The 26,441-nt window shown below is 49.8% G+C and overlaps 1 protein-coding gene across 1 annotated transcript in view; it reads right to left on the bottom strand.

Annotated features, from left to right (window-relative positions):
- Nucleotides 1-1,307: 1,307 nt before the first annotated feature.
- PKP1 (plakophilin 1) overlaps nucleotides 1,308-26,441 on the bottom strand; it is a 48,348-nt gene continuing 23,214 nt past the window's right edge. Inside the window, exons 4-14 of the mRNA XM_042015958.1 lie at nucleotides 21,903-22,047; nucleotides 19,730-19,937; nucleotides 18,873-19,050; nucleotides 16,737-16,851; nucleotides 15,445-15,600; nucleotides 15,165-15,341; nucleotides 12,675-12,828; nucleotides 12,042-12,228; nucleotides 6,983-7,067; nucleotides 5,606-5,705; nucleotides 1,308-4,602 (exon numbers count right to left, since the gene is read on the bottom strand). Of these exons, the coding sequence (XP_041871892.1) occupies nucleotides 5,634-5,705; nucleotides 6,983-7,067; nucleotides 12,042-12,228; nucleotides 12,675-12,828; nucleotides 15,165-15,341; nucleotides 15,445-15,600; nucleotides 16,737-16,851; nucleotides 18,873-19,050; nucleotides 19,730-19,937; nucleotides 21,903-22,047 (1,477 nt within the window). The 3' untranslated portion in view covers nucleotides 1,308-4,602; nucleotides 5,606-5,633. The remainder of the gene's footprint in view (nucleotides 4,603-5,605; nucleotides 5,706-6,982; nucleotides 7,068-12,041; nucleotides 12,229-12,674; nucleotides 12,829-15,164; nucleotides 15,342-15,444; nucleotides 15,601-16,736; nucleotides 16,852-18,872; nucleotides 19,051-19,729; nucleotides 19,938-21,902; nucleotides 22,048-26,441) is intronic.

The following is a 26,441-nucleotide window of genomic DNA, read 5'->3' as shown; positions in this document are numbered from 1 at the left end:
TGAGCTGCTGGCTCCGTGTGAGGAACTTCTGCAACCTGGCCCAGAGAGAAGCTGGGGAGGATCCCCTCGCCCTCACCACACCTCTGAAATAGCAGAACCAGGGAGCTTCAAACACAGCTCAGGTGGGGCAGGTCCGGAAGAAACGGGGGGGTTTTTGTAGGAACCCAGAGTGCCGAGAATATTTCTCTGCCTGTTTTTAAGGGTTCTTACCCCCCTGAACAACACTGTTTTAGCCTCCAACCTCGGAAAAAATTACCAACGATCAGACAAGAACTAGAAAATACAGTGGTGTGAATTAGGTGATAGACTGCTATGTAAGATTGTCACAGGATGAAAAATTTAGAGGTTTTGGGCTTCTCTTTGTAGTACATAGATAAGAGTAAAAAATATCAAAATGGAGGATTGTTGTTGTTCTCTAAACCTTCTTCTCCTTCTTCTACCACTCCACGTTCTGCAGTAAAAGTAGTTTGGAATGATTGGATAGAGAATTCCACAGTTCCTGCCCGTGTTACTGAATAATTGGTAGGAAAGTGAAAATAATGTACGTTTTTAGAAACCATTAGTTAAATTATCTTTAAAAGGCCATGTAAATCTTGATAATGAGAGCCCTCACTCCTGCCTTCTGTGCTCTATGCTGTACCTGGGTCACGCTGGTGGCTCTGTTCCTCTGATAAAACTTAATAAACAACTATCTGGCAGCATTGAAACTCCGGGAAAAGTCTCAGTTTATCTTTGAAACTCCTTGCAAGGACTTGTAGAAAATTCTCTCCCATCAGGAGGGATTTGATTTATGGCACGGTTCAGTGTCAGTTTTCCCTGCCACAGCCTTTGGATCCCTTCAGCAGTGACACAAATGACAGCAATGGTAATTAACTTCTTCATGGACTGAAGTGATGGCTGGGAAAGCTGCTGGGAGAGAAACCCACCGAGGACAAAATCATGGAGTCACAGAAGATCCTGGGCTGAAAGGGACCCACAGGGATCACTGATCCAAGCCCTGGCCCTGCCCAGACACCCCAGCAACCCCACCCTGGGCATCCCTGGGAGCGCTGTCCTGGGAGCGCCATCCTGGGAGCTCCTGGAGCTCTGGCAGCCTCGGGGCTGTGCCCATTCGTTCCCTGGTGAGCCTGGGCAGTGCCCAGCTGGAGGAAATGGGATTTACAGCTTCCTTACTCCTGTTGGATAAGGCAGAGCAGTCCAAGCTGATTCCTGCTGCAGGGTAACAGGGTTTTTTCAGACCTTTCAGACCTTTCTTATTTCCTACCACTGGCAAAACAACCAAAATAAAATCATCCAAACCAGGAAGCTTGAAGAAATTCCAGCAATTTTTATTGATTTCAGCTTTTCCAATGAAGCAAATACATACAGTGCAGCCAAAACAAAACTCTGAGACGTTTTTCTCACATACCTATATCTTACAGAATACACTGTAGAGCTACAGACTGGTAAGGCTGAGTTGGTCTCACAGTGGTGTGTGTTCAGAGAGGAATAAAACTGCCTTCGACTCATCCATGAGGCTTCTGAAATGCCAGGGTGGGATTGTACACACACAGAATAAACAAAGCATTTGTAAGAAAATAGACCAAAAAAGCTCTGCTGCACCCAGGACAATGAGGGTGGTGTTTATTTACACGGCTGGGTGTCCCATTGCTCCTGTTCCTGCTGCTGCTGGCGACGCTCCTTCTTCCCCCTCAGGAATTCTCCATCCCTGTGCCACAGACCTGCCCTGTCCCTGTCCTGGGGGTGTGCCCTACCCTGGCTCTTCAAGGAGCAAGGAACAGGAAACCAGCTCATCAGAGAGGATGGCACAGTTAAAATCACGCCTTAAAAAAAATACCTCCCCAGAATGCAAAAAAAATTATACTGGAGGTGAAAACAGCATTAATTTATGTTGGAGGGAACCTCACTGAGCTCCCAGAATTGCTGGTTATGAGCAACACCACTTATTCCAGTAAGTCTGATTTTCCCTTCGCTTCTCACAGCTGGGCATCAAAGCCACTTCACTGACTTGAGTGGAGTCTGGTGTCCAGATTTTAAAGAGAGACTGAGAGGAAAATAGAGGCTGCCAGAGAACTTCCCAGGGAAGATGCAGCTGCAGAACAGCCCTGGGATGGCAGAATGGTTGTGGTTCCTGCAGCCCACAGGTCTCCTGAGTGAGCTCTGCCGTGAGGTTTGCAAGCAGTGACAAACAGCATCCTAAAAACAGCTCCATGGGAGGAACCTCTGAGCTCAGGGCAGGGACAACATCCCAGCCAGGTGAGATTGCTCAGGGCTGTGCCCAGTCACGTTTGGAAGAGCTCTGAGCATGGAGACAGATTTTATTTTTATCATTTTGTTAGCTTTGAAAAAAAAAACTGTAATAAAAACAACTGTAACAATGGTTTTTGTAATAAAATTTATGTGAATGATGGATCTGTCTCCTGGAGTCCAATACTCACTAATGAAATCTCCAGTATCTGTAAATTTAATTGTGAGCAGATGATCATAAAGCTACGGCTCTTTGTGCCTTGTACCGTGACTCAGTAACTGCACTGGGGGTGAAAGCAGCTGCAGTGTTTTAAAATACAGCCTAAATCACAGCCAATTAGAGTGAATTTCCTAAACATTCCGTCATTCCATTTTGTAGTTGTTTCCCCGATTAGTTTTCCAGGGAAAAGCATTCGCTCCCAGGACTTGTGCTGGACGTGCCATTACAAAACAAACCTGAATGCAAAATTGCACCGAGCACTTCACACCCAAACGGAGCCAACCCTGTGGATGCTGCAGCCCTGGGGGACATCCACAGATGGGTCCTGCCCAAAGCACTTGGAACATTTTGCATCTGGGAATCCACATCCAGCAAGGGAACTGCTGGGGGGTGGAAGGGCTCTGCCCACGGGCTGGGGCTCTTTGCTCTGTTTAAATCCTCCTGAAACACTTCTGTGCTACTGGATTCTCCTGGTTCTGCCTCTCCACTTCAAAGGGGCTTTTTCCCCCTCTCTCATTTGGCTGCAGCTCAGCACAGAGAGCTCCCGACTGAACATGGGCAAAGAGTGGCTGCTCATTAAAGTGCAAAGGATGAAGCCACCCTTTGTAGCCCAAGAGGAAAAACAGCTGGAAATGATCTCCCTCTGTGGGCAGAGCTCCCTGTGCTCCAAATGGGGACCAACAAGGGCAACCTGGAGCTGCAGCAGAGCAAACCCGAACTTCACAGGCGGTTCTTTAGTGGGCACAAATCACCCCATGGATGTGAACTGAACATCCTGAGTCCCACCAATTTAGGAGCCTGACACTTGAAGTGAGACTGCTTTTCCATTTCCAGGCTCATAATCCATCCTTCCCAAGCACCTCCTTAACCCCCAATGTTTGAAAAACGGCCCTGTGCCCCTGCCCCCTTTGAGGAATAATAACCAGCACAACAATCCTGTGTATGGGACAGGCAGCAAACACAGCCTCAGCTGCTCCCTCCCCATGAGTCTGAGCTGTGTCCCCTCCACGGGGAGGATATTTTTCTTCTGGAGAGAAGAAGGTTGTAAGAATTGAGCTGCCCTGAAATGAGCTCAGCAGGCCCTCATCACAGCCTCAGCATCACAGGCAGATTAATGCAATTCAAGATCCCGAGAAATAAAACATTTCCAAACCTGACATCACACAAGTGCTCACATTCCTTTGCACATTAATACCAGTTCTTTACATTGATCAGTAAAAACAAAATAGGATTAAAGAGGCCACATCCCCCCTTCTTTCATTCCTGTGGCAGTCAATGATTCCAGTGGAAAAGCACTTGGCTTGTCCTGCTCAGCTTCTCAAATGCCACCTCTGTCCAGGTACAGTCAGGAACTGGAATTGTTCTGGTGCTCAGAATGGATCAGAACCTGGGAATGTTCGAGCTCTGCAGCTGTGTCCCGACTGTACCCTCACAAAGAGCTTCAGGGAAGGGTGACCGAGGCCTGGGAGAGAATCTGCAGGTGTCAATTTGCTTCTTGAGATAAAGAGTTCATGTGACAGGAAAGAAAATGCTAACAATTATCAGAGAAAAATCCTAAGCAGAGAAGAAGCCCTTGTTCATAACTGTTAGGAATAACCAGCCTTGGAAAGAAGAGCATCCTTGTGTGTAACTGTTAATTATGGCCAGATGCAAAGGGGCAACTTGACCTAAAATTGACTTTTTCTTGTGTTTGTGCATAAAAATATGCTGTGACAAATTTTTAGCATGGCAGTGTTTGATGCATGGATAGGGTGGAATTGGAATAAAACCCTGCAAGGGGTTAAACTGCACAATCACCCCAACTTTGGGTGGAAAACAGGGGACTAAGCTGGAGGAAGATCCTGCTCCTCACGTGTGCTCTGTATGTGCTGCCTGCACACACCTCCACATCACACCCAGAGTTACACAGACACACTCTTGGCAAAAAAATAATTATTGACATCGAGAAAGTATATCAAAGTCCCTTCTCCCCCCTAAAAAGAAGAAAATGCTTAAAAATATCAGTGTCATCCACATGAAATCCACGTGTTTGGTTTGCTTTACAGTTGAGTTGAACTCAGAAACTCTCTACATGTTTAACATCCTAAGGAATCGTGGAAGGGTTGTTCTTCCTGGACATGAACCAACTCCAAATTCTGAAATGGGAAAAAAAAAATAAAACAAAGAAAAAGCAACCCCCCAGATAATTAAAGCATTCAAGAGATCTTTTCATTACAGCAAACCCCAGCTTTTAATCTTTTCTCCAAGCCTGGCTGCAGTTTCTTGGGTGCCCACAGCTTTTCACCCTGGACTTCCATGCTCCTCGGAGTCCCAGTGAAAACATCCCAACAGAGCAGGAAGTGAAATCCATTCCTGGGCAGAGGGGAGGAAGCGGCTTTGGCACTGTTTCCTCTTGGTTTGATCAGAAGGCCCATGCTGGGGAAGGGAGCAAATCATTCCCTCTGCATAATCTCAGACACCACCCACAAGACCCCTGGTATTTGCAAAGTGTTTAAAGCTTTTCCCTTCAGTGGGAATCTTGAGTGAAAAGTGCCTGATGGCTTCAATCCTCATTTCACGCTGAATATAAACCCATAACGATGCCCTGGAAATTCTGCCCATGGTTCCTCTTCCCTGGATTCTCTATTGGAATTTTCAGTTGACAGAATGTGGTTCTCAATTCTGACCTGAGGCTGACAGCTGGATTAAGGGCTCAACCAATTGCTAAGGCTAATGGCTGAAGGCATGGCTGTGCTGGGGTTCACTGCAACACTACTGGCACTGTCTGGATAACGCCACTCAAAGTTCAGGAAAGAGGGCACTGCCAGGGAGAATCCCAGGAAGAGCCTCACCTCTGAGGGTTTGGAAAAATGCACTGAATCAGTGATTGCTTGGCAAAGGAAGTGAGAGGCACAGCCAAGCCCAGCAGCTTTGTCTGTCCTGTGCCATCTGTGCTGAGCATCTCCAAAATGCACAGCTGGGCAGTGGGGGCAACATCTGCCCTGGGCCTGGGGACAGCACAGCCCCCAACCTCTCTCAGATTGGGCTGGGAAGATTTGGGATGAAAATCTCACAAACACACTTTTGGGGTGATCAAAAGTAGCAACAATCTCAAAGGATTCCTGTGCCCCAAATCCACCACGAGGGCCATGTTCTCACCTGCAGCCTGAACGTGCACGGAGAGGCTCTAAAATCTGGAGGAGAGGGTCCTGAAGGTCGTTCCAGCTAAAGATCCCATCATGTTCTTATCAAACCCTTGCTGAAAAAGCAGAAACACAGGAAGTGCAGTGAGTGCATATCAGTTTCTACACTGAGAGCAGTTACTGAGCAAAGTGTGCTTCACTCTCAGCCAACCTCCTCTGTCAGCCCTCTGGGTGCCTTTGTCACCCTTGTTGATGAACTTCATAGAAACATAGAACCACGGAATGGTTTGGGTTAAAGGGACCTTAAAGCTCATCTCATTCCCCTCTCCCCTGCCATGTCCCCAGGGGACACCTTCCACTAGCCCAGGTTGCCTTTCCTTGCATTGCTTTCCATCAACCCAGAGCTGGACTCCAGGTTTTTGGAGGGAACTTTTATTTAATCATTTGCTGAGTATTGTTTCATTTAGCTCCTCATCCTGAAACAGGAGCAGAAGTCTTTGCATGCTGGATGTGCCCCTGCAGACTGCCACCCTCCTCCCCTGATGTTTAGCTATGCAATAAGCCTGTGTGTGAACGCCAGAGTGACTGAGTCACACCAAAATGAGCTGGCACAGGCTGTGAGCAGAGCCTGGCACAAAACTGCCCCAGCTCCTGTGCAGAGAGTCCCTCACTGTTAATATGGGAACAGTTTGGATGCTCTGCTCCTGCCCCCAGGTGCTCCCCTTTGTAGGCATTCCTCCTTCTCTTTAATTTGGCCCTTTACTCTCTGCAGGTGCTGCTGCTCTTGAGTTGGAAAAACCCAGCTTGTTCAAAGAAAGCCACTGGGAGAAGGAGCTGGGAGTTGGGAGTGGGAGCTGGAGTTGGGAGCTGGAGCTGGCTCAGTGCCTGTCTGGCTCTGCACTTTCCCAGCTTCTGTTGCAGGGAGCAAAACAAATCCCAGCTACTCCTCCTCTTGGTTTGAAAGCTTACCCTGACTGCAGGGGGGCTGTAACCACAGGGCAGGGCCGTGGACACAGAAGAAAATGGGGAGAAAGAGAGGAGGGACCTTGACAGGCACCTGTTGGGACCTGATGGACTGCAATGAAGGGAATCCCCTAAAGGAGGGGGAGACGCCCAGTGTGTCCCAGCCCCGAGCAAGGGCTGTGCTGGGGAGCATTCCAGCACCATCCCCAGTGAGGAAGGTGCCTGACACAGGCACGTCACCATCTGCTCCATCCCCACAGCGAGTCCCAGCAGCGACCCCCTGCCACTGCTCAGATCCCAGGCGGGTCCCCAAGTGCCCCGGGCTCCTCCTGGGCCCTGCCCTACTCAGGGCCTTTACCAGCTCCCCACTTCAGCAAGTGAGCAGCCCGGGGCTGTTCCTGACTCCCAGAAGCAGGAGTGTTGTCCTCACCTGCTTGAGCACACTCTGGAGCTCCCTGTTGGACCAAAGGTCTGTCAGGAGGAGTCGAGCAGCTTCGGCCGCTTTTGGACAGGAGCTGGGAAGATGAAAGCAACAGGAGGATTATGGCAGGAGCAGAGCAGCACCCCATGGACACTGCTGACCGCCTGGACAAACCCAGCTCCAGCTGGGAGCCTGGCCAGCCACGAGCAGGACTGTCAGTGACACCCTCCCTGCTCTCTCAGCAATATTGTGGGACAACAACTGTGACCAGAGCAGGGCAAATGAAGGAGAGGGGAGGATCTGAGTGGGAAAATGAGCTGAATGAAATGAAACTGAGCTGAGTGTGAAATTTGAGAGAGGGAAAGAGAAGGAAAATGGTGCCAACCCTTCGCTGGAGTCTGCAGGGACAGCGTGGGTGGATCTCCTGGGAGAGGGCAGAGGAGCGGGCTCGGAGCTGCCTGGAGAGGACAAGGGATGGGAGCCTTTGCAATAACAACATCTGCAAGCAGCCCAGAGCCCTTACTCAGCACAAGGGAACAGATACCTGCTCATGTAACAGCTCGAAACCGTGAGTCATCGCAGGACCTTTTATAATTTTGGAACATTTCATACCCAGATATCCCCTCCCTGCTGGCTCCCATCGCTGCTCCCGATCTCCTGGGCCTCCTCCTGGCTGTGGGAGACTCCTGCTCTGGGTTCAGGGCAGCAGCCCCAGCCTGTCCCACCCAGGGTGATGGAGAGGAACAGGACCAAGCTCATGACCCTCCCTGTCTAATACAGCTCTACAAAACCTCATGTCCTCAAAAATAGTCCCCAAAACATTCCTCAAAACAGTCCCCAAAAGCCTACAAGAAATGGGACCAATAGGTCGTGAGAAACCTGGGACATCAACTCCGCACTTTGAGTGTGGCAGGACAGGGATGGAACCACATCCAGTAAATTTTGGGGCATTTTTCTGACATACACAGCAGCTGTTACCAAAGAAATGATCGAGTTTAACTTGGTCATAAACTTCAAAGGGGTTGTGCAGCTCCTGGCTGGAGGAGAGCCAGAAATTCCTGAGCAATGCTTTGGGACAGAAAAAACAGGTTTTATTGCCCAATCTCTTCTCTAGTTATAACCACCCCACGCTCTGTCACCAGAATGACAATGCTGTAAAACATTTTTTGGCTGAAATGTTGTCTGTGGCTGAAAAGCCATTCAAGCCCTACAAACCCAAGGGTAGCTGTGACCAGACAGGCAGAACATGAACTGGACTCTCTCTTTCAAGGATTTGTAGTTTCAAGTTGTTTCTCTCTTTCTAAACTAGAGTAATTTTCTCTTATTTTAGAAATAATTTACTTCTAATGATGCTAAATATGTACTTTTTGTGACTGTCTCCAGAAAACACCTCAGAAGTTTTGTATTTTCAAGCCAAAATTACCAGCATTGGTACCTGAGTCATTTATGAATTCAGGCAGAATTTCTAAACTCTTCATTTGAAGGACTGGCACTGACTGTTTCATACAGCATTGACTGCTAGAAATTAGGTATAAAAAGCTCATTATGAACTGGTGGAGCTGTGATGCCAACTTCAGTAGGCAAACAGCATATCCCAAACAAAATAGTGTGAATATAGCAGTGGATAACACGGAGCAGAATATCAAGGACAGCTGATTTGGGGAAAAAATTCCTTAACAATAAATTGCCTGAAAATTAAAGTTGATTTTAAGGACAGTCTGTTTTTTACAAACAGAATTATTCATGAAAAAATGTGGAAAGGCAATGAGGGAGATGTCCCCTTGGTGGCAGTGGGAGGAGTCATCCAAAAAGCTACAGACTCAACAAAAACAAGACACAATCAGAAGGAGATGGTGGGGAATGGGGAGAAACAGAATGGCGGCAAGAAAGACAAGAATTTTGTCCATAAATATCAAATAATGGGGAGAAAGAATCCTTCCTCAAAGGACAAAAGTACAAAGAACTTTATGTGTGTCACAGAGAATGCCAAGGAGTTCCCAGAACGAGGATTTCTTCAGGATGTGAGAAAATTATAAGATTGATATCAAGGTGCAGTCTTCAGAAGAAATGGGAAATTGGAAATGTGTGGATGAGAAGAACCCTCTGGCACAGGGAATAATCAAAGGAAGACCTGAGTTTCTCGAAAGATTAATTTTGGTGAAATGCTGTGGTGGAATTCAACTGCAAAATAAAACTGCAATAGCAAAGGTGTGAAAAGTGAAGGAACAAAGAGAAACAGCAATAAATCCACGGTAAAGGGATGAACTCCAAATGTGATGCTCTAAATACAGGGAGAGGTTTTGGACAAAGCTTTGCGTGCAGTCAGTAGAATTAATGAGGAGAATTTAAATTTAATTAGTGAAATAATGTTGCTTGAAAATGAGCAGAGAAACGTTTTTCAGACAGTTGGAGAAGAAAAATGAAAAGGAAACCAAACACCCCAATAAATCAGGTCCAGTGGCTTGATTTTCAGAAACACCACCAAAATTTGAAGGAAATATTCAATATTTTGGCAACTTGGATTAAAAATAATGAAGAGTGAAGGAACCCCACATGACCATGAACCCCATACCATAGATGGGAGCATCTGCAGGAGACACAATTACTGAATTGGGATGCTCCAGGAAGAAGAAGAAACCACATCCATCAGATAAACTGCTGAACCCTTTCTGCCTCTCAGTCAGAATCCAGCTTTGAGAAACATGAGGAGAAAGAAACCTGGGAAGAGAGGAGGACATGGGAAAGGGTAAGATCCATAACTCACTGGTCTGGAACCTGGAGTCTCTTTCTAAGCTATGACTCTACAGCTGTTTGAGCAGGTTGAGCTCCTGGTTTGCTCCTGGTAACGCAGTGAGAGCCCAGCTCAGAAACACAGGGCAGGATCTGTGGGGGGCAGAGGAGACACGGGGAGGGAGCCCCAGACACCAACCCCAGCCTGGGGGCCAGGGAACGTCCACAGGGAACTGAGGCAGATTCAGAGAGAAAACTGCAAAATCCTGACAGGGTGCAGGGTGTCCCTGTGTCCTCCCTGGTGACTGGGTCACCCCTGAGCCCCCGTCCCCCCTCTCTCTGCTGCCTGCGGTGCTGAGGAAGAGGAGGAGGTTGATGATGTGGGACTCACCACATGCAGAACCCCAGTGGGGACCTGGGGGCCTCAGCCAGCCCCCAGGAGAGGTGGGGTACTTATTGATTTGCTAACTGGGGAGGGGGGAGGCTCCTTCTGATGTAGGACTGGACAAATCCCACCCTCATTTTTCTTGTTTATCTTCACAGGCAACACGTGACAGTGGGAAAATTTCACCTTGTGACCCAGCAAGAGTCCAAAGTCTCTCCAACATCTGCTCTACTGGAACAGCCTGAAATACTACAGCTTGAACAAGTAAGATTAGTCCTGGGTGGAAATTGTTCTCTTTTCTTTTTTCCTAAGAACTGAACAGCATAAAAATCTTCTGGGACAAAAATGAATAATGAAGGAAAAGGAACAACTCAAGTTTTGGACTTTGTAGGAACTGGGGAGTTTCTCGGGAGGACTTTGTGATCCAGGCAGGACTGGAGACATCTCCAGAGTTTGGTAACTCCTGACAGCTCAGTGAGTCACTTCCAACAAAGCTCATCCCCAGCAGCCAAGGCAATTAAAGTGTTCCCAGCCTGGGTTGTGCAAGGCTGTGCTGGAGCAGCAAATTACTGAGCACTGCTCTGAGGGAGCCACAGTGGGACTTCAGCACGAGTAAATGCCATTCAAAACAACGAGGGCTTAGGACAGGGCTGGGTTTCATGGTAATTGGGCTCGTTGAAGAGTGGAAGCAAATAAAAGCAGCAAATAGAGTGATGCTCCTTGGCCCAGGCCCAAACTAAACAAGGAGGCCCCGTGTAATGACTGAGAGTGTCTCTGCCATGGAACAAGAGGTGGATTGGAAGAACTTTATCAAAGGATGATGAAGGCATGCAAATGGCTTTTCACAACAGAAAACAATGGGTTACTTGTCTAAGGCATTTTAAAACAAAGACAGATGGCAGGAGAGATGAAAGCCTAGGAAGGACAGAACATGGTCAAAGATAATGGAAGTATAACACCAGTTTGGCCAGAAATGAACGCAGAACTTGGCAAGGCTTGACAGGCTTGTGCTGCAGGGAATATGGATAACAAACAGGACAGAATTCCTACCACCAAACCCCAAACCAAGTCCTAAAATAGAAAGTGGTAAAATATGATGAGATTGCTCAGCTGGTGTAAAATACAGGAGTAGACCAGGGAGGTACTTAAAATAATTCCTGTGTATGTTCCCTCAGAGCTGCGTCTTGAGGAGGATGATTCAACAAAAAGAGTAAGAGATTTGCACATAAAAGTTAAGGACAATCCTTGTGTACCTGCAGTGCTGAACCTCAGACCTGACCTTCATGACAAGGTTTGAGGGAAGCCCAGGAGCCAGGAAGTCACTGACATCCCCTGTTCTGAGGGCTGGAATTTTTCATAGATCACAGAATCCCAGAGTGGTTTGGGCTGGAAGGGACCTTAAAGCTCATCCAGTCCTACCCCCTGCCACGGGCAGGGACACCTTCTACTAGCCCAGGTTGCTCCAAGTCCCATCCAACCTGGCCTTGGACACTTCCAGGCATGGGACAGCCACAGCTTCTCTGGGTACCCTGTGCCAGGGCCTCTCCACCCTCACAGGGAAGAATTTATTCCTCATATCCAGTATAAATCTCTCCTCTTTTCGTTTGAAACCATTCCCCCTTGTCCTGTCACTATCTGCTTGTGTAAAAAGTCACTCCTCCTCTTTTTTATAACCTCTATAAGTACTATTTTTAAAAGACTTTAAGATATTGCTGCTTAAGTTCTTTTTAGAATTTCCTAAAATTCAATCAGAAAATTTCCAGAGGCCCCTTTGCAAATCCCACCCTGGATGGCTCCTGCCTGTTTCCAAGAAACCAATGCTGAGGATTTCTGCCCACCACCATGCCCAGTTCCTTTATTAGGAAGGAATAATGCTCTACTCTGGCTCCAAAGGGTGTTGGGAAGGCTCTGAGGTCAGTCTGTCGCTGCCCCTGCCTCATGCCCCACACTCACCCGTTCCGGCACAGGCTCACTACATTATTTAGCAAGTTGCTGGACAGGTAAGACTTTCCCAGGTGAGGGTTGGACATGATGAGGTTCCTCAGAGTGTAACAAGCTGATGTCATGATCTCCCCATAGCTGCTGGTGTTTCCAGACTGGAACGACAGGAGACGGGACACATCTGGGAGCACCTGGTGAGCTAAAGAGGTGGAGGAATGTTCCAATCAACAATCAAACACAATCTGGCACAAGTGAACGATGCTATTTGTGTTAACAGCAAGCAGAGTTATCTCTGCAGGGAGGCATCCAAGTGTTGGACAGCAATGGCATCAATGTCATCAGTGGGTTTTTCCAAGACAAAACGAGGACTGCAGGCCTTTGGAAGGGCAGTGCTGCTGGCCATGTGCACTCAAGTCCAACTCAGTTCCCAAAACACTGCCACCCTCGAGGTCCTGCAGGTTTGTCACTGTCTGTAAAGCATGGCCCGTGTCACACAGCACTGGGGACTGTCCTTGGGGCCAGAGGAAATGACACTGCTCTGCCCAGTTCTGGAGCTTGGCTAAGTCTCCTTATGGGGCTTACAAAGCGAGCTGGGCAGACCCCACAAAGCTGAAAGCTGGGATCCAGCATGGGGGAAGGACTTACCCATGGTTTTGTGGAGCACAGGATGCCTGGACATGTTGCTCAGCAGGGAGGCCCCGGACCGGACAACCTCGGAGCTGTTGGACTGGAGCAGCCGAGCGATGCGGGGCAACCCCTTCTCCTTCAGCCCAATCAACTGGCTCATGGCATTGGACATCTGAGGGAGAGCAGAGATGTCCATGACCTCCAGTGCCAGCGGGAAACAGCTGGGATGATGGTGAGGGCTGGAGGAATGTGACTATACCATAAAATGAGCACTGTACAATCCTTTCTCCTGCTGCCACAATCCCACTTTGTCAGTTTTACCTCTCTTCCCCACACTTACGGGAGCCTGGAGCAAAGGAGGCTCAGGAAGCACCTTCTGGCTCTCCTCAACTCCCTGACAGGAGGGTGCAGCCAGCAGGGGGTCAGGCTCTGCTCCCAGGGAACAAGGGACAGGACATGGGGAAATGGCCTCAAGCTGCCCCAGGGAAGGTTTAGATTGGATATTGGGGAAAATTCTTCACCAAAGCAGTTGCCGAGCAGTGGCACAGCTGTCCAGGGCAGCGGTGGAGTCACCATCCCTGGGAATGTTCCAAAAATACGTGGATGGGGCACTTGGGGACATGGATTAGTGGTGAACATGGGTGAACAGTTGGACTCAGTGATCTTAGAGGGCTTTTCCAAGCTTAATGATTCCATGATTCTGTGACATTTGAAAAGTCAGCCTCTCATCTGCTGTGATGCAGCTGGTTCTGCTGTCCTTTGGAGCCCCAGTGGAGCAGCTGATCACTCAACTGACATTCCAAAAGCTGGAGAAGTTTTGCTTTCATGTCCACGTTGCCCTCACCCTTCACAACCCCCTGGCAGCTCCCTGCCCTGGCCCTTCACAGCTCCCTGCCATGCCGCAGTGGGCTTTTGGGGAGCAGGAACAGACAATGGATGCCTTTAAAAAACAATCTGAGGACTAAAAATACTCATCTTGGATGTGATCTCATGCCTGTAAATGTAGAAAGTCCCAGGATGCAGCCAGGGCAGATGTTCAAGCACAGAGTTCAAGCACATCCCCTGAATAAACTGCCCTTATTGACAGAGCTTGAACTGAACTTCTCAGCTACTGCCCAGCAGAAAGGCTGCTGGAGACACATGTCCAGCAACAGTGACATGGGAATGGAGAGAAGGGGCTGGAATGTGCCCTGTTCCATGTTGACACCAGCAGGACTGGGGTGTGTAAAGTGAAGCTGAAGGACATTCAGAGCCATCCTCTAGAGCTAAAGGATCACAGCAAGCTCCTTAAGTTCTTCCCCAGATTCCCCTTCCATCAAATGACAGCAAACCCAGCAACTCCAGCTCCAGCTCTGAGCTGGAATGAGACCCTTGAAGGGAGGAGCCACTTCTGCACATCCAAATTTCAGCCATTCCATTCCAGGAGGCTGAATTAAGTTGTTCCAGCACTGTCAGAGCTGGGTTTGGTTGTTTTTCTCTTGTGCAATGTTGATTGCTGAAATTTTCTTTTCCCTGGAGCACAAAACTCCAGCCCCATTTCTCTGACCAGCTCTACCCATACGTGACAGCCTCTCTCCACCTTCTGGTTTGTGGCACTGCTTAGTTAAATTGCCAAAAGTCAAGGTGCACAATTATTTAGCATGGAAATCGTTGTGACAAAAGGAGATCAGAGCTGGCAGGTTAATGCCATCCCAGCAGGGAAGGCTCTGTGTGAGTCACCTGTGTCTCTGGGTGGGACACTCCCCACACGTGACACGCCTCTCCTACCTCTGGAATCGCTTTATCTCCCCATCCATCTTATTTAAATTGGGATTGATGGAGCTGGGCACAAACAGACAAGTCAGGGGCTGTCCCAGTGGAGGCAGCCTGCGAGGACCTGCCCAGGGCAGCAACGTGGGCCCACGGGGCCGTGGTTGTGACGTGTCCCTCACGGTGCCACAGCATCACCCAGCCCCTGGCACCGCCACACTGCCATGCCCACGGGTCAGGACATCTGTCACAGCTATTTTACAGGCAGCTCTGGGGTGTGGACAAGCCACAATCCACAGCACAACCCACCCTGTCATTAGAGCCACCTCCCCTTGGAGCACACGCACAGGCAGTGGCTCAGCCCTTCTCCCGCCTCTCATCACATCTGGCTACGGGTGCACATCTGGGTTCACCCTCACTGCTGCCCTGGGGAAGGGCGACCAACAGACTGAGGGAACTTGGAAACCCAACAAACTTGGAGCTTGGAAGTGTATGGGTCTGGAACAGATCCTTGGGATGCTGATTATAGTCCCCCAGGAGACCCTGAGTTTGGAGTTAATAAACACCCCACTGGATCAAACACTGCGGAAAGACTGGCTGTGGTGCCCTGAGGTTTAAGAAGGACATTTTCCTTTTTCATGGCTGAGAAGTGATGATGATCAGCGACCTTAGAGGTCTTCCCAACCTTACTGACTCTCTGATTCATGGAAGTGCTGACACATTTGGGTGCACACATGTGGAGGGGAGGGAAGCTCTTACCAGCCCTCGGCTCGCAGTGAGGTTCTGCAGAGCTCCAGCACAAGCTTCCAGGGTGGCATCCTTCTTGCTCTGATCCATCAGGGACAGGTACGTGCGGATGGCATCTGAGTGGTAGAGCCAGCTGGGGCCTTTGGGTTTGAAATCCTCCTCGGGAAGGGGGACCCCGTACTCATCATTCTACAAAGACATGAGAAACGGGGAGCTCAGATCCTGCTCTTCCCTTGCAGCCCCTGCGTGGGGCAGAGCATCCCATTCCCAATCCCTCTGTGGCACATCCTACCTCCATTTTCCCACTCCTGCTGTTGAAGCAGCCCGTGAGAGTTTTGTCCATGTAAACGCTCCGGGCCATGTGGTTGAGCTGGGTGTATCTGTTGGGAACTTCAGCATCCAGGCGGTAGGAGAGGTTGTGCAGGATGCAGATGCAGTTCTCCACAGACTGCATCACCCCCAGAAGAAAAACACAAACATCACATTAGGCAGAAAACTATGGAGCAGTACCAGAGAGGACATGGACTGGGCCATAATCAGCTTTTTTAGCACCACAGATGCTCCTGAGCCTGGTTCAGGGAGCGAGGGATGGGAGGGGAGGAGCTGGAATAGGTGTGAAGGAAGGGTCTCAGTGAGCTGCTGACCCAGAGAACTTTGGGAGGTCTCACTGCCACAGACAAGCTGGCGAACAGGAAAAGAGAGAGTGGTTGCATCAAATGATGAAATTCCAAATCTTGAAATCCCCCTCTTGCCAGAGTCAACTTCCAGTGACTCTGAGTCACAGGTACAGATCAGGTGACACTTTGCACCAAGAAGAGGCCTTAAGCCTCCTTTCCCTGGATGTCAGAGTGCCCAATGGGAAAAGCAAGGGAGAATTTTGGCTGGATACCCATAACCAACACCAGAACCTGTGGTTACATTTCCAAAGAGCTGTGTTGTGTGTGTGCTGCTGGAAAGGGGCTTCCTGCAAAAGCCATTCCCGAAAGAGGGTTTGCTCAATCCGGAGAGAATTCAAAATAACTTTGGTAGCTTTGAAGGTGTTGAACTCCCCAAAAGGTGTCTACAAACACTATTTTGTCAGTTCTGTTCACACACAGCCATCAGTCACAGTCAGGGGACTGGCAGAGAGATGCCAGCTCCTGGCTTCCTGCTGAACATGGTGCCAAGCTGGGGATTGTACACTTGAGTCCTGCCAGATGAGGAGATGTGGGGGGTAAAGAGCAAGAGATGGAGATTAGGATGCTGGAATGTTCCAGGGAAGGGAAGGGAAGGGAAGGGAAGGGAAGGGAAGGGAAGGGAAGGGAAGGGAAGGGAAGGGAAGGGAAGTATCCTGGGGACTCAGGAGCCAAAGTATTTTACTGTTCCTCTGTGTTTGTTACAGGGAAATTGTAAAGCCCAGCTCTACTTCAGGCCCAGAGCCCCAGGGACTTGCAACCTTCCAACAGATCCCACTGGGGCTTGGAAGGGCAAGAGCAGCCAGAGAGTGCAGCCCCCTCTTGTGTTTGTTGGAAAGGGATTTCGAGGTATTCCCAGGGTTGCAGTTGTTAACTGTGGGGCTGGACAGCCCAGGGCAGCAGCTGGTACCTTGTCATCGGGGCGGCTGGAGGCCACGCAGTTCTGGGCATAAGTCATGACAGAGTCGATCAGGCCGGGGTAATTCCTCATGGTCTGGCGCCCCATGTCTGCAGAGCTCAGGTTCCTGAGGAAGCCGTCGAGGAGCATGACAGGGGACAAGGAGGAGAGAGGGTGAGTTGGGCTCTGTTCTGGCTATGGTTGTCACTGAATTCAGGGATTTTTTGGCAGGTTCAGCAAGGCTGAAGAACTGCTCCCATTCTGGAGGCCTTTGGTGGGACTGCACCAGTGCACAGCTCTCTTGTTGCTCTTTAGGACTGGTTTCACCTGGAACATGTCCTGTAAGGAGCTCTGCATAGAAGACACCCTCCTAGGGACAGTCACCAGCAGGAGGTTGCCTCAGAGGCTCTGCATGTGCCGCTAGACAGACTCTGTCTCCTGAGAGGAGTTTCCAAAGGGAACACTGGCCAAAGACCATCTGGGGTTGTTGTGATCATCAGGAAGGTGCACAGGGCTGTAAGCACAGACCTAGCCATGGTCAGCAGCAATGTCTGTGTGGGAAACGGGGTGGAGAGGCTGGAGAGGAGCAGTGGCTCTGACCAGAGGGACTGACCCATCTGTGAGGCTGAAATGGGTTCCTGGACACCGGCGGCTGCCAGGACAGGGGAGTTTTTCCAGTAACAGGATATGGGGTTTGTTGTTTTGTTCTGATTTTTTTTTCTTCCCTATTTTATTGCCTTATAGCTTGCAAATGAAAAACAAAGAGAGGTTGGCAGTGGTTGTGAGATATTCACTGCAGGCGTTCCAGAACTGGATCTGATGTTCACTGTGATTTGCAGCCTCCTCATTAACATGGATTCATCTGCAATCCAGAAATGCTTGAGCAGCAATGGCTCGGGCCCAGGGCAAACCCAGGGCTGTTCTCATCCCTGTGTTCTGATGTGGCAGGGCAGTGACTCAGAGCAGTCCTGGCTCAGCCCTTGGAGCCGGGGCTCCGGATCCATCTCCCAGCTTCGCTCACTCTGCCTGCTCCCCAGTCCTGCTCCCTCGCTGATCTGCAGCTCGCACTCTTCTTGGGGGTGTTGGGCACTGCTGCCACAGGCTGGGATCAGTCTCAGGAGGCAGAACCTACTTTCAGTTAAACTCCACAGCGTTTTTACAAGCTGTTGCCATTGTCTTTCCCTCATTTTAATGGGATATTTTATGGTGTTGGTAGGTTGGGATGGCCTTAAAGCAGAGCACTCATACCCGCTGTACCCCACACATCCCTGCCTTCCAGGACAGGGAAGGAGGGAGCAGCACTCCCTATCTCCCAGACACGGTTCCCAGCCACTGAAGCTGATGGTATCAGGTCTCCAAAGGCCCTGCCATGATCAGCCTCTCGTTTCATAAGCAGCCCCAGCTCCTGCGAGCTGCATGTCTGGGAAGGGCGCGGCCGGCGCTGCCTCCCTCAGGGAGAGCTTCCCTTGATGAAAGTACCTCATTATACAGGGCAGGTTTTTGGCCCCACTTGTTTCCATTGAGACAAGGAGCTCACATCCAAGTGGAGGAGGAAGGTAGCAGAAACAGCAAGTCAGGACGAAGATCCTCTACAAAAGGGCTCTGGTTTCCCGTGAACAAAATAAACTACTCTGGGCTCAGCTGCACCTCCTGTTTTGTAGCTGAGTCTCCTGATGAAGTGAGCCAGGAAAAGTCCAGGACAATGGGACTGCTCTGTGCTAAAACAGTTATCAAAAGAAGTGGGAAAATGCTTGTTTTCCCCACACAGAGAAGTCTGTCTTTTTGTCACCTAGACCCTAAACCAGTTTGTTTTCTCTGGAAGCCTCAAAACTCTAAAGGCAAAATCTGTCCAGTTTCCTGGTCTGAGCTTAACACTGATGGGTTTCAGTGGTGCACAAAACAACTTACATATTATCTGAGAAGAGACTTAGCAAGAATAAAATTATTAAAAATAAAAAGCTACTAGAAAAGTATTTTACATGTAATTTTTTTCTGCACCTTCTCTTAGTCAGGAAAACTTTCTTAAGGAGAATTTTTCATTAACACAATTGTAATGAGCATGAATTCAGCTCATTGTAAGAGGATTTAGATGGCTTCAGCTTTTGCCCACAGACACAAGTTGCAGTCAGTCCCTCCCTGGTGACTCACCTCAAACACCCTGTGGCATTGAAGAACACTTCTGGGTCGATAATTTCTCGTGTCCTGTTGCAACTGCCATCAGACCAGCCCGAGAAAGGGATGATAACACAGTCTGTCAGCACAGGCAGAGCCTCCTGTATCAACTCTTCTTTTAGTTCATCAGTGGAGGAGAGGTTCCAGAGCAGTCCTAGGAAGGAGGTGGGAAACAAGCTCAAGCACAGGGTCATGTGCATGAGGGACTTTGTTTAGGTCGGGGTGATTCCTGCACCAAAATCCTCCTTCCCTTCACCCCTCTCAGCTGAGGGTGCAGAGACTGCCTGAAACCCCAGTCCCTGTCCACCCCTATGGGAGACAGGTAGGATGGGTCCATGTGGAGGTGAGCATTTAAGCATCCTCCTTCCTCCCAAAATTGCTGTTTATTGCCCTTGTTTATTGGCATCTCTCCAGGGATCTTGGAAAGGCTTGCACATAAAACCCGGGACACAGCTGAGGGTGACCTGCACCAAAAACCTCCCATCGATTCCTCAGGCAAAGGTGAGGCACCAATGAGAGAACCCAGCTCACCCTACTGGGGTTGGCAGCTCCCCTGGCCCTCCCTGGGGACAGCACGGGGGCCAGGGTGCAGGGAGGCGTGGGAATGGCAGGGTGACCATAACTGGGGGGGGACCTGGGGCAGGGGCTTCCCCAGCGGGCACTTAGGAAGTGAGGAACCCTTATGCAACATGGAAGGGCCAGGACCCCTCTGCCTTCTGATTTAGGTGCAAGAGGAGCATAAACCCCCCTCTCTGTGCTAGGCAATCACCAGGGCTACGGACCCCAGGCAAGGGGAGCCCGGGCCCTGCCGGGGCTGAGCAGGCTCCGGGTACCTGTGAGCTGTTTCTGAATCTCAGTGTTCCCCGTCCTGCGGAGGAGGCTCACGCACTCCCTGATCCCGTTCTGCCGCCGGGTTTCGATCTTGTTGGTGGGGTTCTTGAACACCAGGTTCCGGAGGGCTCCGGCTGCTGCCCGCTGCACGTTCTGGTTCTGGCTGCGGAGCAGCTCCACGAGCTTGGCAATGCCCCCCAGCCGATAGACCTGGCCAGGAGAGACATGGGAGAGACACGGGACATGAGCATGGAGCACCTGGAGAGACACAGGACAGACAGGGGACAGACAGGGGACAGACAGGGGACAGACAGGGGACAGACACCTGCCACAAGCACGGCACCAGGACAGACATGTACCATCAGCACAGGGCACAGGGCACTGCTGGGACAGGGACACTCAGAACTGCCCCAGCAGTGCCAGGGGTCAGACAGTCCATCCTGGGGGAGCTGGAGAAGCAGAGCTGCCAGGGAATGATGGCCAGAGATGACAAGTCTGGCTCAGGCCATAGGTCACGAGCACAAATGACCTGAGGCCTGAACCAGAACCTCCTTCTGGCCTGGAGGTTGGAGCCAAAAGCTTAAACAGCAGGAGTGGCTGCCCGTGAATAATGGCCATGGACAGAGTCCTTTGCTGATGGAAATGTGCTCCTGCAAACTTTCACCCACCTCCACAGTTTGCACCAGGTGGAAATGTTGCCCTGCCTATGTGCAGAGGTCATTTATATCCACCTAGTGACATGCTGTGGTCATTTATCTGCACCCTGAGATCACAGGCTGAGCTCAGAGGGATGGTCATGGCCAGTATCACCACCCTCGAGGTCAGCCAGAGGCAGTGGAGGGAGCCCAGACCTGCAGGACAGCACACACAGCACACGGAGCCTTGAAGGCAAATCCCTGCAGCTGGGCTCTCCAAATGCTGAGTGTTCCTGCTGTGGGACGTGCTCTGCACCGGCCGTGATCCCGCCCCGAGCCCATCTTGGCACAAACACCCCCTCGGCTGAGGTTTGCTGACAATGGACAATGAATGAGCAGCTTTCAGGAGGGAAGGAAAACAAGCGTGTGCTGGGATGAGTCACAGAACTGCTCTGGCACATCCTTCTGGGAAGGATGGGACAGCCCAGTGCTCAGAGAGGGCTTGCAACGGTAACAAAGGGTGTGGCCACCCCACAGTTGGCCACGTGAACGTGGGCTGGGCACCTGCACTCATCCAGGCGCAGCCAGGGCACAGGGACACAGCCCCACACCGGGCCAGCACTTCCAGCTCCACTGTTGTGTCAGGACAGGGAAAGCCACCTCCAAAGGGTTGGCATCTCAATAAATCCAGGGTGGGGATAAACTTTGGTGACATCCTTGCTGCAGCAGATCCTTCAGGCTGCCTCCTTTGCTGCATGTTGGCAAAGGAGCTGAGGAGTAAGAGCATCAGAAGAATAACCTGTGCTGTAAGAAGGGCTTCTCTGTGATCAAGCATCACAGGATCACAGAATGGTTTGGGTTGGAAGAGACCTTAAAACTCATCCTGTACCCCCCCCCCTGCCATGGGCAGGGACACCTTCCACTAGCCCAGGTTACTCCAAGCCCCGTCCAATCTGGCCTCGGACACTTCCAGGATGGGGCAGCCACTACTATAGATGTGCAAAATCATCTTAGTACATGATCATTAATTGACCCACTGGTTCAGGTGGCTGAAACAGTCTGGAAAAGGGCTGTGAAAAAGGCTGGCAAAGGGCTGCAGAGTCACCGAGCAATGCCCCACAAAGCTCACAGTGGGACTTGAGGCAGCTTTGTCTGGCTCTGACTCTGCAGCTCTGAGATAGTGAAAGATTGATGTGGAACTGGGTGCAGTTGCCCCCCAGGAGAGGACACTGGATGGCAGCTTCCACACTGCCAAACCCCATCACCCTGTGCCACGGCAGCTCGTGGTGACAACAGGAACACTCTCTCTGCTAGCCAGAAATTATTCAGGTGTTAAATCCTGACCAACTGCTGCTGTGAGAAAGTGGCCATTAATAGCTGAAAAATCTACTTAATTAATACTTGAGCCTGACTAATGAGGTATAAATCACCCTCATGAAAACCAAGGGAATGTATGGATCCCTGGCACTTAGGAAAACCAGTCCCACCCCTCTCTTGTGCCATCAGGTGTGGCAGCAGAGCACTGGAGGAGTCTCCTCACCTCCTGCTTGGCAGACTCATCCTGGAAGCAGGTGTGCTGCAGGTAGTAAGCCCCCATGGCCTGGTACTTGTCATCAGAGGAGCACAGGAGCTGGATGGCCTTCTGGATGGTCATGGTGCCAGCGTCAATCTCGTCACCACAGATCCTGTGTCAAAGAGAAATATGGAACTGGGTGACTGCTCAGCCAAAACAGCTGTGTCAGGACTGAGAGTCACTGCGGAGGAATCAATGACGAAACATAAACTATTATCACATTGCCACATAGAGCACACACAGTGCACCTCTAGTGGATCTCTCTGCCTCAAAAAAAGAGATGGTAAATGATGGAAAAGACACAGTGAAGAGCACTAAGGGTAATAAATTCCAGATCCAGTCTATTCACAAGCAAAGGAGACAGAAAATGAAAGCTGGGTTGGGGTGGTGGATGTCTGGTCATGTCCAAAGGGGAAGTTTAATGAACAGAGACCCAGTTCACTTTTCCCCAAATAAAGGAGTGAATGGACAGGAGTGAAACCATCTGCCAGGTCATGAAGACAAGGTAACACAGGCAGGTGATTTTCTCACAGCATGGGATCCTTTGATGTGAGAGGTGCTGGAAGCAGAAATGTGAGAGCAGTTGATGGTCTCGGGAAGCTCCAGCAGATCCCACAGGAAAAGGCCTGTCTGGAGTGATGGGATGGACAAACAGGCAGTTTATGACATGCTAATAATAGCTCTGAGACATCCTGCTCCCAGGGGGTGTTCACACTGGCTGTCTCCAAGCTCTTATAAAAGCTGACCACTGTCATCATCCCTGTTAGAGGTAAAGAATGTGCCTGCAACTCCAGAGGAAGGATATGAATTCCTCTGGCTTGGGGCAGGACTCCTCAGGAGAAATACAAACATCTGAAGGTTCTTCCACTTGTTTAGAAACGTGAAGGTCCTGCTCTTTTTGGCTTGTTCTTATTCAGTACCATCTGTGATGTTTTAACCACATAAAATTAGAAAAGGATCCAAACTTTCAGACTGATGAAGGGGGTCTGAACTGCAAAGCTTGTCTGTGCTTCCAGTTATAGAAATTAATGTAATTGGAAGTTCCTGTCTCCTCCCAGCACCCTTGCAGCTGAATCCTGCAGAGGCTGCATGGGGATCTCAGCTCACAGCAGTGGTGGCTGCATTAATTTGCAAAGTCCAGGACTGAGAGTCAAACGCAAGCTCCTGTTTGGTTTTACTGTCAGCAGTGACGGGATACAAATGGGAAAGGCTTCATCAGCAGTGGATGGAATCCAAAAGTGTGAGGGCTTTCCCAGGTCATGGCTATGCCTGGCTGATGTTATCCCCTGGGACTGACAAGGAGTTTTACCTGGAGATCAGGAAATCAGTCCCTGATTGAACCACATTTATTTATACACATTTTTGCTACATGTCACACCAGGGAGTGACTCTGTAGAAGGGCTGCTCATCTTCAGACAATGCCACAGGCCAACAGCATAGTGATTTTTAATAAGTTCTTTAAATGAACCCACTACATTTGAAGTGTTAAATATCACCACAGGACAGTAGCACTTCCAGGCATGGGATGGACAGAGTTGCTTTGACTGTGCCAAAGAAATGTAAAGAATAAAGGTCTTGAAAGGACACTTGGTCACCACCAGCAGCACTTACAGTGACATAAAACATTCATCCTTATGAACCCAAGGGTTCCCCTCCACACAGCACAGAGCAGTGAATAATCTGCACAGTTCCACAGGGAATTTCACACAAAAGGCAGCATGAAGGACTCTGGTCTCCACTGCCCTCACCGGCATAAAGTTACACCCAGTCTGCATCACTCATCCAAGCACCTGTGGAGTCAGTGGAGAGAAATCAGTGCTTCCAAAAACCACCTTGCCTTTTGTGTCTTGGACATTTTTCCTAGGAAAGGAAGCCCTGCCCTCTGGAGACACTTCTGCCTCTCTTGGTATGCAGGAATGAGAGACAACAGTCTGGGGTTGGACCTTAAGCATTCCATGTCTAAGGCTGGGTGAACCTCATTCCACTTTTATTTCTACACTGCAATAAAACATCTCTTCCTCATAAGACTTTTCATCAGTTTGAACCTCTATCAAAACCTGGCACCAAGGAACTTCCATTAAACTTGCAACAAGGAGACATGAAACTGGAAAGACAAAGTAAACTAGAAATTATGGAGCCCCAGAAATCCTTGGGTTGGATCCAGGATGTGATTTTCTCTCAGGTCTTTTTCATGCTTCTGAGACATAACTGAGCTGAGACCTGATGATTCCCACACCAGGGAGAGGCTTCTCCTTTGGGAATTGGGACCTGGACTGGCAGTGTGGGGAGAGAGGCAGATTAGTAAAAATACCAGGTCAGTGGCTGTATGATCATAGTGATTTCTTTTTCTTTATAATTATTAAATCAGATGCACTTTTTCTGAGACAGAAGGATGTCCACTTGGTCCAGCAGCTCAAGGAAGGCAATTTTCTTCACAACCACTCCACAGAGGGCCAATCCCTCCTTCAGCTGGGAAAAACTGGGGATGTAGGTATAGTTCTGTGGGAGAAGATGGGGAAGGTTCCCTTTTCCCTGCTGTCTCCTCTGCAGAAGTTCACAGGCTCAGTCACACTGCCCAGGAAGCAGCAGGGATTTCTCCTACCTGAGAATAAAATCACCCTGGCAAAGCCCAGCAAAGGGGAGATTGTTCCTCAGTCAGGGATATTCCCGACCAGATCCACACAGTGGGAACAACAACCTGCTTCAAGACAAACTCTTGGACTGAGCCATCTCCAGCCTGGGCAATGTGCCTGGTAGGAAGAGCTCCAGAGGTTGTTGCTCCACAGGAAAGCAGCAGGGTAGGAAGAGACCTCAGCTAGAAATGATTCAATGGAGACAAAGATGATCAGATTCTGCAGTGGAAGGGAAACAAATACTGAAGATGATCAGTATCAGAGAAAGGCAAATTCCCTCACGTTTCATGAGCAGATTGTTTTGTGTTAATTCCCATCTAAGTTTCCATCCTGCTTGTTCCAAGTTCCAAGTTCCAAGAGAGGAGGGAGCGAGAAAACTCTTAACAAATTCTACTGTTCATTAATAGAATCAGAGTAAAGACTCTCAAAACAGTGTTCAGCACATCCCAGCATTTCATCCCAAATAAAAACAAACCAAAATGAAGGTGCCTTTCATCGTATTCGGCTCTGCTTTCACTGCATGGCTTAGCCCTGAAGAATTAATGTTTTGAGATTGATCACGTTTAATTATCCCAAAAGACAAGAGATAGATCAGAAAACACACCTGGTACCTTTCCTGACTATTTCAATAACTCCTCTCTTCTCTCTGTTTGCAGTACTTCCAGGGAAGCTGAGCTCAGGAGGGAATGGTTGTAGGGGACACGTTGTCCCTGAGCTTCAGCCACAGCACAGAGACTGCTGCAGCTCAGGGGCAGGGCAGTGCCACATGTGACACTGAGAAATCCCAAAGGGTTGCCCCAGTCTTTACTGCCCCCTCCACAGCTGCCAACTGAGGCATCCAAGACCTCTCTGAGAGCAACTCCGAGATGGTACGGATTCCCAGGTGCCTGGAGAGACACTCGCTTCCACGTGGTCTCTAATGAGGGGTTTCAGTCTCTTTCTCCACACACAGAGAACTCCAAAGGGAAGAGCATCCACATCTCCCAACGGGGCCAAAGGTAAGTGTGGGTTTGCAGGTGGCCATTAAAGGCTCCTGATCAGATCAGCAAACCCTCAGCCAGGGACTGTCTGCAGACACCCAGCTCCCCATTCCATGCTCCCGAAGGAGAACAGCCCCAATCCTTCTCCAGGGGTGGGATGAGTCTGGGCTCTCAGTCATGCCTCCAGCTCAGCCATCTGGGGTTCCCTGAGATCAGCAAGAGGTGTTGGCTTTGTTAGGGGGGAACTCAGGGACCTGTCTCCGAATTCAGCCCTGGTGGCCACTGGGCACCTCAGCTCAGAGAGAGGCATCCCCTGAAGTGGTGTGACCAGCTCAGGCCACTGCAGGGCCACAGACACCACGGCCACCACCTTGTCCAGCCCTGTCTGTCCCGTGTGGCACCTGAAGCACAAAGTACGACAGCTCTAAGCAGAACTAATACAATGTCAGTCCTTGGTGGACACAGCTTTCTTGTACCTCGGGTTCCAGTTGGAGGGGCACAAAACTCCAAATTTCCCAGGAGAATTAAACATCCCATTGTTTGTTACTGCTTCTCATCATCGCTCCCTGATGACCAAGCAGGATGTAGAAACTTTTATCCTGAGTGGGCATAAATAACACCAATAACAACACCAATAACATTGCAACATTAATTTAGCCAAAAGCTGCCTGCTCAGGGTGCTACCCTCTCACCTGGAGCATGCTGCAAGTGCCACCCAGCAGAGGAAACGGTTAAAAGTGGGAAAATATGGTAGTCTCCACCAGCTGCTGAAACCACTGGTGCTGCAGCTTCCAGGGTGAAATGCTGCAGCTCTGAGGGATGTCACAAGAGATCAGGAAGGAGAAGGGTTCTGTGGAGGAGAGGGAGTCCTGGACACCGAGAAGATTCCTCCA

Source organism: Corvus kubaryi, unplaced genomic scaffold (genome assembly GCF_017639235.1).
Source record: "Corvus kubaryi isolate FWS band 111438036 unplaced genomic scaffold, C.kubaryi_AGA036_p1.0 split3-37355, whole genome shotgun sequence".
NCBI lineage: Eukaryota > Metazoa > Chordata > Aves > Passeriformes > Corvidae > Corvus > Corvus kubaryi.
The sequence above is the reverse complement of the archived record's forward strand: the minus strand, read 5'-3'. Positions and strand labels throughout refer to the sequence as shown.